General features: G+C 39.6%; 1 protein-coding gene across 1 annotated transcript in view; it reads right to left on the bottom strand.

Moving 5' to 3' along the window:
- The window catches only part of CTNNAL1 (catenin alpha like 1), a 61,881-nt gene that overhangs the window by 36,497 nt on the left and 6,398 nt on the right, over positions 1 to 18,986 (bottom strand). Inside the window, exons 2-3 of the mRNA XM_082624529.1 lie at positions 7,628 to 7,817; positions 1,337 to 1,524 (exon numbers count right to left, since the gene is read on the bottom strand). Coding sequence (XP_082480655.1) covers positions 1,337 to 1,524; positions 7,628 to 7,817 — 378 coding nt within the window. The remainder of the gene's footprint in view (positions 1 to 1,336; positions 1,525 to 7,627; positions 7,818 to 18,986) is intronic.

An 18,986-nucleotide genomic window follows, 5' to 3' on the forward strand; every position in this document is an offset into this window, starting at 1 on the left:
GATGGATATTTGGCATGTTAATCTGCCCCGGCAGCTCAGGAAGCCTAGGCAACTAATGCAGATAAGGCAGATTGCTACCACTGAGCAGAACCTCTGTCGTCCAAAGAGAGGAAGGTTTGTTCCTATGCCTCTAGCACTGTCCGATTCACCTCTCCAACTGCTTTTTCTCTTTAAACTTACATTTTTTAATTCACTCAATACTAGCCAGGTAGTTTTGTCCTCAAATCAGTGGGAGGATCCCTTCCCTGGCTGACTGCCCTCCTCTTTGCCTAGGGGATTATCCAGGGAAAGAAGTGATTGGGACTTCCCTGGTGGTCCAGTGGGTAAGATTCCGCGCTCCCAATGCAGGGGGCCCGGGTTCATCCCTGGTCAGGGAAATAGATCCCGCGTGCATGCCGCAACTAAGAGTTCGCGTGCCACAACTAAGAGGTCCACATTCCACAACTAAAAGATCCCGCCTGCCGCAACTAAGACCCGCAGCTAAATAAATAAATAAATAAATAAATTTACACACCCTGGCTTCCCTGTTGACAGAGAAGCATGGCCATTATCTGAGAGACTGAAAGAGGTCTAGACTGGAAGAGTTAAAATCTATTCTCTAAATTTTATGATTATTAAGTAATATTTAGGAACTTTGCATACAGAAATTTTATAATGTGGATAATTGTGGTTTCAGGTAATTGAGCTTTTTCTTAAGCATATAAATTGTTACTCTCTGACTTAGGGGAAAAAAAGGCACTGAGGAATTCAGTATTTTTTTTTTTTTTTTTTTTTTTTTTTTGCGTTACGCAGGCCTCTCACTGCTGTGGCCTCTCCCGTTGTGGAGCACAGGCTCCGGACGCGCAGGCTCAGCGACCACGGCTCACGGGCCCAGCCGCTCCGCGGCATGTGGGATCTTCCCGGACCGGGGCATGAACCTGTGTCCCCTGCATCGGCAGGCGGACTCTCAACCACTGCGCCACCAGGGAAGCCCGGAATTCAGTATTTTTATCAGCTAGCTTTCTACTACATACATTGTCATGGTGCTCAGCTTTTCTTCCCACATTTGTACACACGAAAAGTTTTCACCAATAAACCTCAACAAGTAGATAATGGTTTTCTGAGAAGAAATGTTATTTGCATTCAAAAGTTTGAGCCCAGTATATACATTTAGGAATTACAGGTATAGATGAAGCATCACTTTTAAACTGTAGACAATTAGAATAATAAACAATTAAAACAGATAAGCATTGCTGAATTACCTGCAGTTAACCTAAAAAAAAAAAAAGAAGAACAAAAAACTTTTTGAACAACCCTGAAAGACACAAGTAGAAACATTAGAAAGGTAAGTAAGTACCTTATTTCTTGACCTTATTATCTGCTTAATGACTACTCGGTCTGCCAGCAATAACACTTTTGTCACTGAAGAAAGAAGTAATCTTGCAGCCTTTATAACTCCTGTTTTATCTGTAAAAATTGTGATCTGGCCATCAGATTCTGGACGATTCAAGCTGCTCATATCTGTAAGCGCTGCAATTGTTTCTCCTAAGAAGAAAGGCAAAGGGTGGGGGGTGGGGGGTTAAACTGGGAATAAGTCACACAAATTAAAATCCAGACTTTTCTCTAATCTTTAAGGTAATGTGCTCAATGGGTAGAAACTCAACTTTGGAGTCTTATTTCAGGAATAAGAAATAGTTTCTTCTTGATGAACCCAAGGATTATCATATAAGGTTCTCTAATGGCAAAATAATGGTACATTCCTAAGAACTGTGAAAAATTGTTGCATTCATCGAGTTTGAAAAATATTATAACTTCGGTTTCCAGCAGTATGGCAAACTACATGATCCCAAAAGCCTCCTGCTCTATAAGGCCAAGAAAGAGAGATCCCAGGAGCCAATAACCAAAGAAGAACCTAAAAGCAGAGAAGTAAGCAACTGCCCAGGCTTTGGCTAGGGCTGAGGGGATAGAGGGAGCATCAGGGGGGCAGGGGTGGGGGTGGCTGTCACTGCCCATCTCCATAACCTGAAGGGGTTTGGGTTTTTATGGATAGGCAGGGAGAGAAGACAAGACTTTGGGCCCCAGCAGGAGGCATCCTCAGTGAAAAGTGGGCCTAGAAAAACCATCCCTCGGGCTTCCCTGGTGGCGTAGTGGTTGAGAGTCCGCCTGCCGATGCAGGGGACACAGGTTCGTGCCCCGGTCCGGGAATATCCCACATGCCGCAGAGCGGCTGGGCCCGTGAGCCATGGCCGCTGAGCCTGCGCGTCTGGAGACTGTGCTCCACAACGGGAGAGGCCACAACAGTGAGAGGCCCGCGAACCACAAAAAAAAAAAAAAAAAAAAGAAAAAGAAAAAGAAAAAGTCTCTTCTTCATTGTTGCTATGAAAATCTTTTGATTTCTGTGATAGCAATTATCCAATAATAAAACAATTCAAACATTTCTTGTCCCCCCAAATGAAACCAGATTGTAACTTTTTCCCAAACCTTACTGTTTAAATTTAAAAGTTTAAAAAAATAAACTTTTCATCATCTTGTAATGTTCAAGATCATTTTTAAGTCATAAATAAGTCTGAGTACATAATGGATTGATTTTCTCACAAAAGCCCTCTTGTCAATATTATTACATACACACAAGAGGCTAAGGATCTCGAGAAAAATTATCTGAATTTTAATGGATATATCACAAGGTATGACATAATGAGTCAGGATTCAGGAAGATTAGTCTGATAGAAGCATATAAAATGGACTAGAAAGGAGAGATTCAGAGCCAGGCTACTAACCAGGCAGCTATTTTAATTGTGGGTGTGAAGCAGTAAGGAACTTACTAGGATGATAGCCATAGGAATACAAAAAAGATGATTTGGGAGATACTGAGGGAACAAAATATAAAATTAGGACCTTAACAGTGATAAGAAGGATAGGAAAAGTGAAAAAAATGGCTTCAAGGTTGTAAACCTAAGTCACTTAAAAAAGTCAGAAGGGCATGGGAAGGGAGATGATAAATTTAGTTTCAGACAATAGGAATTTGAAATGAAACAGGAAAACCCAAAAGATAAGCCATTACATATGGAGTGGTTACATATCATGACAACAGCTGAAGTTCTACTAACAGACGAAGGCTGTGGTAGCCAGCCTCCAAGATGGCTCCCAACGGTCCCCACCTCTTTTTCATCCCTGTGTTTTCTGCTCCCACATCATACCAGGGTTGGTATGGCAGAAGTCACAGCATGCTACACCCAACGTTAGGTTGTTAAAGACTCTGAGGTTGCCATCTCGGTTGCTCTCTCTCTCTGAGGGAAGCCATTTACCATGTTGTACGCAGCCACTACTGCAGAGAGGCATACATGGGGAGAATCGGAGGCCTCTAGTCAAGAGCCAGCAAAAATGTGAAGCTTGCCAATAACCAAGAGAGGGAGCTTGAAAGCAGATCCTGCAGTCCAGCCCAACCTGCAGGTCCAGCCAACACCCTGAGTGTAACCTCATGAGAGACGCTGACCCAGAACCAGCTGGTTAAGCTACTCCCTGATTTCTGACCCTCAGAAACTATGTGAGGGAATAAAATGTTTGTGGTTTTAAGTTGCTAAGTTTGGGTTAATATGTTACACAGCAATAGGTAACTAATACCAAGTTTATATAGCAAATATGAAGAGAAAAAAGAGGTTAGAATTAAACTTTAACGTACAGAGAAAGGAGCAAGAGGAAAAGTATCACTTTGTAATAGCAAGAAATATAAAAATGTTTCCTCTGCACCCCTGGAAAATGTTACTTTTTCCAGTAGCTCTCAGTCGTCAAAGATATTACATACAAGCTTGCCCATATGGCGTTATTTAACCTTTCCTTTTTCTGACTAAACCCCAGGCATTTAGCCCTAAGTATGTGGGATGGTAACATTTGGTTAGCTCCACCAACAAAGTTAAATGCTTCCATAACATTATAAAGTTGTTCCAAGTATAGACTGTTCAGAAATTAGTTCCCTGGAAAAGTCACAAAGCTGCCTTATAGTTTCATGGTTGTCATTTTTTAACTTGTTATATGTAACTAGTTAGTGTTATATCTTAAAGCAAAAACTCAGAGTCGGTCAAATACAAATATTTATTGAGTGTCCACAGAAAATGTAAAACTTGACTAGAAGCCAAGTAAAAAGTAAAAACAGTTGGGGGGTGGACAAAATGGGTGGACTCAAAAGGTACAAACTTCCAGTTATAAGTTAAATAAGTCATGGGATGTAATGCACAGCCTGGCAACCATAGTTAATAATACTGTATTGCATATTTGAAAGTTGCTATAGAGTAAATCTTAAGTTCTCACTGCAAGAAAAAAAAAATCTTGTAACTATGTGTGAATGTTAACTAGACCTACTGTGGTGATCATTTCACAATATATACAAATAACTAATCATTACATTGTATACCTGAAACTAGTATAATGTTGTGTGTCAATTATACCTCAATTAGAGAAAAGTAAAAACACAATGCAAAAGTTCAACACAGGGAAAGAAAAGTTAGAAATAATCATTATAATGACAACTAATATTTATTGAGCACTTTCTATGTGCCAAATGCATACATGCATTATGTCAAAACACTGCTATAAACACTAACAATATCCCCACTTTATAGATTAGAAAATTGAGGTTTAAAAAGGTTTAGTAGCTTGCCCAATATCACACTGCTAGCAAGTGGAAGAGTTGGGATTGACTCCAAAGCCACAGTTCCTTATCACTACTTTACATTATTCCCCTCAAATGAATATTAAATGGTCCAAAGGAGAAAATGACTACTGTGAGCTGAGTGGGCTAGAAACATTCCAGGAGTGACTGAAGTCTTAAATTTGTATATGTTAAGAGAAAATAAGGCTTCCATATCCTACAACTCCAGGAGGCACCATTCTCATTATATTATCTGAGTGACCCTAAGAGGCAGTTCTCAAGAAGGGAAAGGGCACTTCACATGAGAAGAGACAACAGGCGCAGCCCATGACACCAGACAGCATCCAAAAGACACCTGCATGGAGCTCCTAGGCTTACAGGACTTGCAGGGCAGCACAGTCTACTGGAGCTGGGGTAGGTGTACACATCCTCTTCTCACCTTACACTGAGCACAGTGACATGTTACGAAGCCAAAAGGTGAGGACTCAGGCTGCCCTTTCTTTTAAAAACCCTTACTCTTGCTTTAATTAAGGGTTTGCTTAAGAAACAGTAACATGAAAAACATCTCTACATTTTCTGTTGAACTGTCCACGGCATTATGTAATAACGTCTCTTGTAATAAGGGCCCACACAATTTAGTTCCAGGAAAAAAAGTCACTTTCCTCTTGACAAGCTGGTTTGTTTCCTTTCAACAAACAATGAGAATTATATAACCCCTTCTTTCCCACATTTCTTGTCTTGCTTTCCAGGAAGTACAAAGATAAATTTCATGTTTAATTAGAGTAACAATGTTGGCCAAAGTTTCTAGTATATTTATTTTCATCTCCTATTTTAATGGGTTCATTAAACATATGTTTAATTGTAACTATTTTACATCTCTCTCTCTTTTTTTTTGGCTACACCCTACGGCTTACGGGATCTTAGTTCCCCCACCAGGGATTGCACCCGGGCCACAGCAGTGAAAGCACCGAGTCCTAACCACTGGACAGCCAGGGAATTCCCTTAAATCTCTTTTAATATGTAGGCAAAACATAAATTATGAGTAGAATAAGGCCATTCCCCTTCCCTACATAAAATCTATTCTATATCTTAGTGATGGCTAGAAACCCAAGAGTCAACTCAGAATCCTCCCTTTGCTTTAGTCAATAACCAAGTTCTATCATTTAATCACCTTAGTGAATATTTAGTGTACTCTTTCTGGTTTTTATATCCCTAACACACTGTCTTGGTTTAGCCTGGTTTGCTGGAAAAGCTTCCACATTAATCTCTCTGCCTTTAGTCTCAACTCTCTCTCAATCAACCCTCATTTGTTCATTTCCTCTGCACTACCAGAAAGATTTCTAACACAAAATTATTGTCTTTCAGCTAGCCCCAAATTCCTCAATCTATCAAGTATAGAATAGTACCTAAGTCATTCATATAACATTAGGGCCATGTATTGCCTGGTTGGCCCCTCCACATTACTTGGCCTTATCTCACCTACTCCCTTCCCCCCATGATGACCCTCCAAACATACCTGCTCCTCTCTCAGGGTTGCCCATCTCAATTAAGAGCACCACCATCTACCCATCAAACCTTGGAGTTACCCATGACTCTTCTTCCCATCACATCCTACACCCAAACTATCAACAAATCCTACCAGCTCCACCTTCTCAATATAACCAAATGCAACTCCTTTTCACCACCTCAAGTGCTATCACTGGGTCTAAGTCACCATCGTCTATCACCTGAACCACTACAACAGCCTCCTAACCGGTCTCTGATTTCACCCCCATACCCCCTAAAATCTATTCTCTCTACAGCAGCCACCAGGGATCCTCTTAAAATATATTATGAGATTATGTCACCATCCTGCACAAAACCTTCCACTAGCCCCACTGTGACACTTAGAACATGGCCCAAAGTTCCTATCTTTGCCTAGAAAGCCATACCTGTTCTTGCTCTTCTCCTTGCCCGGAATGTCCTTCCCCCAGATATTCATATAGTTGGGGTCCTCACTTCATTGCAGTCTCTGCTTCAGTGCTACTTCCTTAGAGAGATTTCCTGACTCCACCCCCCGATTTCAGTAGTTCTTAACTGGGGGGGCCATTTTGATCCCTCAGAGGACATTTGGCAATGTCGAGACATTTTTGGCTGTCACAATGGGGGAAGAAGGGATTTATAGGCATCTGATAGGTAGAAGTTAGGGATTCTACAATGCAAGGGGCAGCCTGCACCCCCAGCAAAGAATTATCAAGCCCAAAATGTCAACGGCATCAAAGTTGAGAAACCCTGCCATCCCTAAAATATACCTCCTTTGGTCTCCTAACCCTTATTCTGCTCTACTATTTTCTCCATGATAACTGTCGCCACCTGACCTTATGCACATATCTATTTATTCATTTGTTTATGGTCTCCCTCACTAGAATGCAAGCTCCACGAGGGCAGACTTTACACTGATTTCTACGTGGCTATATCCCTCTGGTCTTGAAGAATGCCTGGCATATGGCCAGCACTCAGTAAATATTTAAAGAATAGGTGGGTAAATGACACTTAAACAAAGCTGAATTATCTGTATCCGTCAAAACTCCCCAGGTTCTCTCAAACTTCTATGCCACCAGTTACAGACTTGTGAGACATCAGAAAATCTGAAGTCAGATTTGTCTGCTGTAGAGACAGGAACAGGCTTAGTTTTATTTCCATTTCCTACATGATGGCAAATAGGCTAATATGCTCCTTGACAGTAGAGTCCATGCCTCACATTCCTTCTATACCTCTTGCATTCAATGGCTGATGGCCAGGATGGTGGGCTTCTACCCTGCCCAGTGAAAGAATTCAATGTTTCAGATTTAGGACTTAATCCAAGAGAAATTCAATATTCCTGGATGCTAATCTAGGGCTTTAATGACCTAGGCATCAGTAATAAAAGAGCTAAAACACAGTACACATCTTTACTCAAAATAAGACAATAATTTGTCATGATATCCAAAGCAATAAAATTGGTATAAATAGGCTTTAACATACCTGCTTGTTTAGCTTCAATACAGGCAATATTTATTTCTTCTTTCAAGTCCCAGTTTTCATTGGCTATAGCTTCCCCTACTTTAACAAATCTTCCAACTGCCAAGTTTACAGCTTGTCCTACACGCTGAATTGCTTGCAGAGTTTTATCAGACTTTTTGGTATTATCCTTATGATTAATAAGCGTGGTGATCTAAAAATAAAAGATAAAAGCAACCTGCTTAAATTTTATCTCAATACTTTTTTTTAAAGCTGTATCACAATGGCCAAGAAAATTAAGCCCAGCATACTACACTAGCCTAATACACTAAATTATCTGATAGTTTTAATGCTTCAACCCAGACAACGAGCGAATCATCTTGCATCCCTCCTGAGGACAACATTTCCATTAATAACAATTCTAAGTTTACCTGAGGGCAGTCATCCAGGGCACACAGTTCTATAAGCCCTCCAGATATTTCAACAAATCTTAGAGACAGGAGAAAAGTAGGAGAAGGTGGATCATTACATTCAAAGAATCCACATAAAACCAAAGCACTTCAGGTCTAGATGCCTCTACTGTGACTTGAGCTGCTGTGAGAGTAGAGGCAGCATCTTCTTCACCATGCATTCCACTCCACTGCCTAGCACAGTGTGTAGGTTGTACAAAATGGTACATGAACCATACTTGTTTACACTTTAGAAGGACCACTATAATCTATGTTTTATACTTCTCTCCGTTTTGTTGCAGACTCAAAGTAAACGAAATACCAAGAGCTTTAACACTTGATTCCAGGCCCTGAAATAAAATATAAAAGGTGACAAGTTAAGCTGGTTGAAACAAATACAAATCTTCAAAATGTCCTAGAAAATTAGTACCTGAACTATAGTGACATATAAAAATATTTAAAGAATGTTAACATGAAAAATATAAATCCCAAATGGTACATGTTCATCGTGTATAACTTTGAAATGATTTATATAAATATATTAACAAAGACCAGAATAGTGAATTGAGAGAAGAGGAAGGGACTTGCCCTTTGACCAGCAACTATGTGCCAAGCACTTTATGTGTTATGGTATTAATAATTTAGTCAGGAAGGCCTGGGTTTGAGCCTTGGCTCTGCCATTACTAACTAAATGACCTAGGGAAATGTACTTAATCTCTCTAAATTTCCTCATCTATAATATTATCTTCCAAAATTTGAAAATTTCCTAGAATACAGGTCCTGAGGCTGCATCACTGAACAAGACTAACACAATCCTGCCCTTATTCTGTTTACAGTCTATCAAAATAACAATAATCCAACGTACAAAATACATTTGTTGCACACCTATCATATGTCAAATAAAATTCTAGGCAATGATGAAACAGCAATGAACAAGAAAGAAAAGGCCCATACTCTCATGGAGCTTACATTCTAGTGGGGTGAGGGGAGACACAATAATCACACACATAGGTTAAAAAAAAATTAATGTAAATGCTATGCAAAATATTAAAATAGGATAATGTGATAGAAAGTATCTGTGTAGCTACCTGAGATTAGTTGATCTTCCTTCTATGAAGGAAGTGGGATTGCTGGATCATATCGTAGTTCTATTTTTTAAACTTTTTGAGGAATCTTCATACTCTTTTCCATAGTGGCTGCACCAACTTACATTCCCACCAACAGTGCACAAGCATTCCCTTTTCTCCACATCCCCACCATCACTTATCTTTCTGATGACAGTCAATTTTAACAGATGTGAAGTAATATCTCATTGTAGTTTTGACTTGAATTTCCCTGGTGATTGGTGATTTTAAGCATTTTTTCATGTACCTGTTGGCCGTCTGTATGTCTTTTTTTTGTGTGTGTGGTACGCGGGCCCCTCACTGTTGTGGCCCCTCCCATTGCGGAGCACAGGCTCCGGACGTGCAGGGTTAGCGGCCATGGCTCACAGGCCCAGCCGCTCCGCGGCATGTGGGATCCTCCTGGACTGGGGCACGAACCCACATCCCTGCATCGGCAGGCAGACTCTCAACCACTGCACTACCAGGGAAGCCCTCCCTATGTTTTTGTATAGGAGTTTTATGGCTTCAGGTCTTACACTTAAGTCTTTAATCCATTTCAAGTTAATTTTTGTGAGTGGTATAAGATAAGGGTCCCATTTCATTCTTTTACATGTGATTATCCAGTTTTCCCAAATCATTTATTGAAGAAGCTATCCTTTACCCATTGAGTATTCTTGGCTCCTTTGTCAAATATTAGTTTACTATGTATGCACGGGCTCTGGATTTTGTTCCAGTGGACCATGTGTCTATTTTAATGCCAGCCCCATACTGTTTAATTACTATAGCTTTGTAGTATAGTTTGAAATCAGGAAGTGTGATGCCTCCAGCTTTTTTCCTATTTCTCAGGATGCCTTGGCTAGTTGGGGTCTTGGTGCTTCCATACAAATTTCAGGATTGTTTTTCTATTTCTGTTAAAAATGCCATTGGAATTTTGATAGGAATTGCACTGAAGCTATAGATAGCTTTGGGTAGTATGGACATTTTAATACTAATTCTCCTGACCTATGAACATGGATTATCTTTCCATTTACTTGTGTCTTCTTCAATTTCTTTCATCAAAGGTTTAGAGTGTTCAGTGTACTGATCTTTCACCTCCTTGGTTAAATTTATTCTTAAGTATTTTATCATTTTTGATGCTACTTTTCTTTTCTTTTCTTTTATTTCTTTTTCAGATATTTTGTTTTTAGTGTATGGAAATACAACACCAATTTCTGCATGTTGATTTTTTTATCCTTCAACTTTAGGAATTTGTTTATTAGTTCTAACAGTTTTTTGGTGGAGTCTTTAGGATTTCCTTATATATAAGATCATGTTATCTGAAAATGGAGATAATTTTACTTCTTCCTTTCTGACTTTGATGCCTTTTATGCCTTTTTGTTGCCTGACTGCTCTGGCTAACACTTCCAGTACTATATTGAATAGGAGTGGTGAGAATGGACACCCTTGTCTTGTTCCTGACATTAGAGAAAAAGCTTTCAACATTTCACTGTTGAGAATGATGTTAGCTGTGAGCTTATAATATATGGCCTTTATTATGTTGAGGTACATTCTTTATATACTCAATCATGAAAGAATATTAAATTTTGTCAGATGCTTTTTCTGCACCTATTGTGATTATATAATTTTTCCTTCATTTTATTAATGTGGTGTAGCACATTTATTGATTTGCGTATATTGAACCATCCTTGCAACCCAGGGATAAATCCCACTTGATCATAGTGTATGATCCATTTAATGTGCTACTGAATTCAGTTTGCTAGTATTTTGTTAATAATTTTTGCATCTGTATTCATCAGGGATACTGGCCTATAGTCTTTTGCTGTTGTTGTTTTGGTTTGGTTTGGCTTTTTTCCTTATAGTGTCCTTATCTGGCTTTGGTATCAGGATAACGCTGGCAGAGACCACACTTTTAAGTACTACATTATAATGCCCCACAAAATCCCAATGAAATAGGTACTAATGTCATCCCCATTTCACAAATGAGAAAACTAGACAGCATGGAGAGTAAGGAAATTAGACATCAAGAAGAGTAGGAGATTTAAGATTTAAATCCAGATACTCTGACTCAAGAGCCTAGCCTCTTCACCACTTAACCAACCTGACTTCCCTGCCTCTGACTTCTCAACTGACAAGAGGATTAAAGAAAACGATGCAGTATCATGTTTAACATAGTACCCAGTTTAAGTACTCAGAGGCATATTATCATTAGCTCTCTTATTTAATCCTTACATACTATTCAAGATAAGAAAACTGAGGCTGAGTGAAATTAAGTACTTGGCTTACACAGCTAAGAAGCGGCTTAGCTTAGAATTTGAACCCAGGTTTATCTGACACCGAAGTCCACCCCATACTCTTTCCTTTAGTGAAGCTTTTCAATCTTCCTGGGTTTTCTGAGTGTTTTTGGTTTTGGAGGGAAAAATACTTTCTTCAAAATAAAATATTACCTAAAATTACTAAGCAGTCCATCAAAGAAGTGTTTCTATGGTTGAATTTTGAGGATAACTATGGGTTATGGGAAGCAGGGAAACAAATATGAATACTATGAGCACCAGCTTAGTCCTTCTCCACACCTGATACATCCTAGGGAACTCTTAGTATCACCTGGAGAACAGAGAACTTGACCACCACTGACTGTTCCAACAACCATGTTGGAAGAGACTCTGGAGAAAAGAAGTTTAAGTTGTTTTTATTAAATCTTTTATAAAGTTTAGACTTTTCAATTGTAAAGAAAAGATCCTGCAGTTAGGCTAAAATACCAACTATTGTTCAGTTCTGAAACACACATTTTGCTTTCACTACAAGCATCCTCCACAGTGCATAATTAGGTGTGGCTATCTTCCTTTTACTCAAAGCACTCTGCAAAATATTCAGTCTAAATAGAGGTATGCATTTCAAATTGAATTTGGAGGAGCCAAGTCAATTTATAAAATTTCTTATTAAAAGGTCTACATATGGGACTTCCCTGGTGGCACAGTGGCTAGGAATCCACCTGCCAATGCAGGGGACACAGGTTCAAGCCCTGGTCCAGGAAGATCCCATATGCCATGGAGCAACTAACCCTGTGTGCCACAACAACTGAGCCTACGCTCTAGAGCCTACAAGCCACAACTACTGAGCCCACGTGCCACAACTACTGAGCCCACGTGCCACAACTACTGAAGCCCGTGCACCTAGAGCCCGTGCTCTGCAACAAGAGAAGCCACCACAATGAAAAGCTCGCGTGCCACAACGAAGAGTAGCCCCTGCTCACCGCAACTAGAGAAAGCCCGCCTGCAGCAATGAAGACCCAACACAGCCAAAAATAAATACATAAATTTATACAAAAAAAGGTCTATATATGTCCTAAAATTATTTTCAAACTTTTTAAAAGGGAGATCCAAAAAATTATACATGTTGATTGTTTTTAAAAACGGGAAGGGGTAATATAGGAAAGCCCAAAGAAATAAAAGTCACCCATAATCCCACTACCTTGTGAGCAACTTGGCATAATCCTTTTCAGTCTTGCTTTCTACACAGACATACTTAAACACAGTTTAACAAAAGTGAGACCAAACCTCAATTTCCTTATCAAGCAAAAAATAAAACTAGTTAACATTTAACGTTAAGCACAACAGCAAACGCTATCTGATGTGCTTTCCATGTACTGATTCAATCAATGCTTACATCTCTGTGAGGTAGATACTGTTACTACCCTCATCTTACAGATTAAGAACCTGAAATTTGAAAAGGTTACGAATTTGCCCAAGGTCACAAAGGCAGTAAGTTGCCTCTCAGTCACTACACAGCCTCTTTCCTCCCAGGATTATGTTAAGAATCAGAGGAGGCGTGGCAAGTCCCACGGCTGAGTGCTCCCAGAGCTGGGGACTGCTCCCCACATACGCCTGAAGGAGCTGCAGGGGCTGTGGGCATAGGCAGAGAAGCTTGCAGGATCTTGCTTCCCAGGCAGGAGGTTGGGCCTGAGCTCCTATGGTGGGGGCTCCAAGTCTAAACCGCTGGACTAACAGAGAACCTCAGAGCCCAGGGAATGTCAATCAGAGTGAGGCCTCTCAGAGGTCCTCATCTCAGCACCAAGATGGAGCTCTATCTAACTGCCTGCAAACTCCAGTGCTGGATTTCTCAGGCCAAACAACTAGTAAGACAGGAACACAGCACCAACCATCAAAAAAAAAAAAAAAAAGAAAGAAATGACAAAAATATGTTACAGACAAAGGAGCAAGGTAAAAACCTACAAGACCAAATAAATGAAGACGAAATAGGGAACCTACCTGAAAAAGAATTCAGAGTAATGATGGTAAAGATGATCCAAAATCTTGGAAACAGAATGGAGAAAATACAAGAAACATTTAACAAGTATCTAAAAGAACTAAACAGCAAACAATGATGAACAACACAATTACTGAAATTAAAAATATTCTAGAAGGAATAAATAGCAGAATAACTAGGGGAGAAGAACAGATAAGTAAGCTGGAAGATGAAATGGTGGAAATAACTGCCAGGGAGTAGAATAAAAAAAAAAGAATGAAAAGAATTGAGGACAGTCTCAGAGACATCTGAGACAACATTAAATGTACCAACATTAGAATTATAGGGGTCCCAGAAGAAGAAGAGACGGCTTCCTGGCGGCACAGTGGTTGAGAGTCCGCCTGCCGATGCAGGGGACACGGGTTTGTGCCCCGGTCCGGGAAGATCCCACATGCTGCGGAGCGGCTAGGCCCGTGAGCCACGGCCGCTGAGCCTGCACGTCCAGAGCCTGTGCTCCGAAACAGGAGAGGCCACAACAGTGAGAGGCTCACGTACGGCAAAGAAAAAAAGAAGAGAAAAAAAAAGGGTCTGAGAAAATATCTGAAGAGATTATAGTCAAAAACTTCCCTAACATGGGAAAGGAAATAGTCAATCAAGTCCAGGAAGCACAGAGAGTCCAATACAGGATAAATACATGGAGAAACACACCAAGACACATATTAATCAAACTATCAAAAATTAAATACAAAGAAAAAATATCAAAAGCAGCAAGGGAAAAGCAACAAATAACATACAAGGGAATCCCCATAAGGTTATCAGCTAATTTTTCAGCATAAACTCTGTAAACCAGAAGGGATGGCAGGACATATTTAAAGTGATGAAAGGGAAAAACGTACAACCAAGATTACTCTACCCAGCAAGGATCTCATTCAGATTCGATGGAGAAATTAAAACCTTTACAGATGAGCAAAAGTTAAGAGAATTCAGCAACACCAAACCAGCTTTAAAACAAATGCTAAAGGAACTTCTCTAGGCAGGAAACACAAGAGAAGGAAAAGACGTACAAAAACAAACCCGAAACAATTAAGAAAATGGTAACAGAGACATACATATCGATAATTACCTTAAATGTAAGTGGATTAAATGCTCCAACCAAAAGACCTAGACTGGCTGAATGGATACAAAAACAAGACCCATACATATGCTGTTTACAAGAGACCCACTTCAGACCTAGGGACACATACAGACTGAAAGTGAGGGGATGGAAAAAGATATTCCATGCAAATGGAAATCGAAAGAAAGCTGGAATAGCAATTCTCATATCAGACAAAATAGACTTTAAAATAAAGACTATTACAAGACACAAAGAAGGACACTACATAATGATCAAGGGATCAATCCAAGAAGAAGATAAAACAATTGTAAATATTTATGCACCCAACATAGGAGTACCTCAATACATAAGGCAAATGCTAACAGCCATAAAAGGGGAAATCGACAGTAACACAACAAAAGTAGGGGACTTTAACACCCCACTTTCACCAATGGCCAGATCATACAAAATGAAAATAAATAAGGAAACACAAGCTTAAATGACACATTAAACAAGATGGACTTAATTGATATTTATAGGACATTCCAACCAAAAGAAACAGAATATACTTTCTTCTGAAGTGTTCATGGAACATTCTCCAGGATAGATTTGGGTCACAAATCAAGCCTTGGTAAATTTAAGAAAACTGAAATCGTATCAAGTATCAAGTGTCTTTTCCGACCACAATGCTATGAGACTAGGTATCAATTACAGGAAAAAAATCGGTAGAAAATACAAATACATGAAGGCTAAACAATAGGCTACTAAATAACCAAGAGATCACTGAAGAAATCAAAGAGGAAATCAAAAAATACCTAGAAACAAATGACAATGAAAACACGACAACCCAAAACCTATGGGATGCAGCAAAAGCAGTTCTAAGCGGGAAGTACAATCTTACCTCAAGAAACAAGAAACATCTCAAATAAACAACCTAATCTTATACCTAAAGCATTCGAGAAAGAAGAAGAAGAAAAAAACCAAAGTTAGCAGAAGGAAAGGAATCATAAAGATCAGATCAGAAATAAGTGAAAAAGAAATGAAAGAAACAATAGCAAAGATCAATAAAACTAAAAGCTGGTTCTTTGAGAAGATAAACAAGATTGATAAACCATTAGCCAGACTAATCAAGAAAAAAAGGGAGAAGAACCAAATCAACAGAATTAGAAATGAGAAAGAAGTAACAACTGACAATACAGAAATACAAAGGATCATGAGAGATTACTACAAGCAACTCTTTGCCAATAAAATTGACAACCTGGGGCTTCCCTGGTGGCGCAGTGGTTGAGAGTCCGCCTGCCGATGCAGGGGACACGGGTTCATGCCCCGGTCCGGGAAGATCCCACATGCCGCGGAGCGGCTGGGCCCGTGAGCCATGGCTGCTGAGCCTGCGCGTCTGGAGCCTGTGCTCCGCAACGGGAGAGGCCACAGCAGTGAGAGGCCCGCATACCGCAAAAAAAAAAAAAAAAAAAAAAAAGACAACCTGGAAGAAATGGACAAATTCTTAGAAAAACACAACCTTCAGAGACTGAACCAGGAAGAAATAGAAAATATAAACAGACCAATCACAAGCACGGAAATTGAAACTGTGATTAAAAATCTTCCAACAAACAAAAGCCCAAGAGGAGATGGCTTCACAGGCAAATTCTATCAAATATTTACAGAAGAGCTAACTCCTATCCTTCTCAAGCTCTTCCAAAATATAGCAGAGGGAGATGGAGAAAACTATAAGACACTGATGAAAGAAATTAAAGATGATACAAACAGATGGAGACATATACCATGTTCTTGGATTGGAAGAATCAACATTGTGAAAATGACTATACTACCCAAAGCAATCTACAGATTCAATGCAATCACCATCAAACTACCAATGTCATTTTTCACAGAACTAGAACAAAAAATTGCACAATTTGTATGGAAACACAAAAGACCCCGAATAGCCAAAGCAATCTTTTTTTTTTTTTTTTTTTTTTTTTTGCAGTATGCGGGCCTCTCACTGTTGTGGCCTCTCCTGTTGTGGAGCACAGGCTCCGGACGCGCAGACTCAAAGGCCATGGCTCATGGGCCAAGCCACTACGCGGCATGTGGGATCTTCTTGGACCGGGGCACAAACCCATGTCCCCTGCATCAGCAGGCGGACTCTCAACCACTGCGCCACCAGGGAAGCCCCAGGTTGTCAATTTTATTGGCAAAGAGTTGCTTGTAGTAATCTCTCAAGATTGCCAAAGCAATCTTGAGAAAGAAAAACGGAGCTGGAGGAATCAGGCTCACGGAATTCAGACTATACTACAAAGCTACAGTAATCAAGACAGTATGGTACTGGAACAAAACCAGAAATATAGATCAATGGAACAGGAGAGAAAGCCCAGAGATAAACCCATGCACATATGGTCACCTTATCTTTGATAAAGGAGGCAAGAATATACAATGGAGAAAAGACAGCCTCTTCAATAAGTGGTGCTGGGAAAACTGGACAGGTACATGTAAAAGAATGAAATTAGAACACTTCCTAACACTACACACAAAAATAAACTCAAAATGGATAAAAGACCTAAATGTAAGGCCAGACACCATCAAACTCTTAGAGGAAAACATAGGCAGAACACTCTATGACATAAATCACAGCAAGATTGTTTTTGACCCACCTCCTAGAGAAATGGAAATAAAAACAAAAATAAACAAATGGGACCTAATGAAACTTAAAAGTTTTTGCACAGCAAAGGAAACCATAAACAAGACCAAAAGACTACCCTCAGAATGGGAGAAAATATTTGCAAATGAAGCAACTGACAAAGGATTAACCTCCAAAATTTACAAGCAGCTCATGCAGCTCAATAACAAAAAAAAACAAACAACCCAATCCAGAAATGGGCAGAAGACCTAAATAGACATTTCTCCAAAGAAGATATACAGATTCCCAACAAACACATGAAAAGATCCTCAACACCACTAATCATTAGAGAAACGCAAATCAAAACTACAATAAGGTATCACCTCGCACCGGTCAGAATGGTCATCATCAAAAAATCTACAAACAATAAATGCTGGAGAGGGTGTGGAGAAAAGTGAACCCTCTTGCACTGTTGGTGGGAAGGTAAATTGATAGAGTCACTATGGAGAACAGTATGGAGGTTCCTTAAAAAACTAAAACTAGAACTACCATATGACCCAGCAATCCCACTACCTGGCATATACCCTGAGAAAACCATAATTCAAAAAGAGTCATGTACCACAATGTTCACTGCAGCTCTATTTACAATAGCCAGGATGTGGAAGCAACCTAAGTGCCCATCGACAGATGAATGGATAAAGAAGATGTGACACATATATACAATGGAATATTACTCAGCCATAAAAAGAAACGAAATTGTAGTGAGTTGGATGGACCCAGAGTCTGTCATACAGAGTGAAGTAAGTCAGAAAGAGAAAAAGAAATACCATATGCTAACACATATATATGGAATCTTAAAAAAAAAATGGTTCTGATGAACCTAGGGGCAGGATAGGAATAAAGGCACACACATAGAGAATGGACTTGAGGACACGGGGAGGGGGAAGCATAAGCTGGGATGAAGTGAGAGAGTAACACTGACATATACACACTACCAAATGTAAAATAGCTAGCTAGTGGGAAGCAGCCACATAGCACAGGGACAGCAGCTTGGTGCTTGTGACCACCTAGAGCAGCGGGATAAGGAGGGTGGGAGGGAGACACAAGAGGGAGGGGATATGGGGATATATGTATGCATATAGCTGATTCACTCTGTTATACAGCAGAAACTAACACAACATTGTAAAGCAATTATACTCCAATAAAGATGTTAAAAAAAATCAGGGGACAGACAGCTGGTAAAATTGCCTTGAATGTGCCAAATAAAATTTTAGCTATTATTCTGCAAAAATAGGACGCATATTAAATTGGGAGTCACAACCTAGAGTTGCCCTAACACCAGAGTGTAGAGAATGTCTGAATGAACTGGAAAAGAGGGCAGAGAAGGTATCCCATGGGGAAGAAAGAGGGTCTGATACATTGAAGAACTCTCCTGTGGAATAAAAGAGTAAGAACCCGGACCTACTTGATACCTTCTAACAAAGGGTGTCAAGAAGTTCTCATCGCCAACAAAGTATAGCCTAGCAGTTAAGAGCATGAATTCTTCTGGCGTCACTCTGCCTGGGTTTGAGTTCTGGCTCTGTCATATGATTATATAGCAAGTTATCTAAACTTTCTGTGGCTCAGTGTTCTCATCTGTAAAAACAGGAGTAATAAAAGTACCCATCTCATAAGGTCATTGTGGAGAATAAATTAGTATATGTAAATAAAGTACTTAGAATAGTGTCTGGTATTTAGTAAGCATTACATAATGATTAGATATTGTCCTTTTCACATTTCTAGAATCTCTGTTCTTTCCTCATGTTTGTGATGTTATTCTTATTTTCTAGAATAACTGACAGTAATCTCTTGATTGAAATGGATTATCTTAGTTTACTTATTT

The sequence above is a fragment of the Mesoplodon mirus genome (assembly GCF_964341445.2).
Source record: "Mesoplodon mirus genome assembly, chromosome: 1".
Taxonomy (NCBI): domain Eukaryota; kingdom Metazoa; phylum Chordata; class Mammalia; order Artiodactyla; family Ziphiidae; genus Mesoplodon; species Mesoplodon mirus.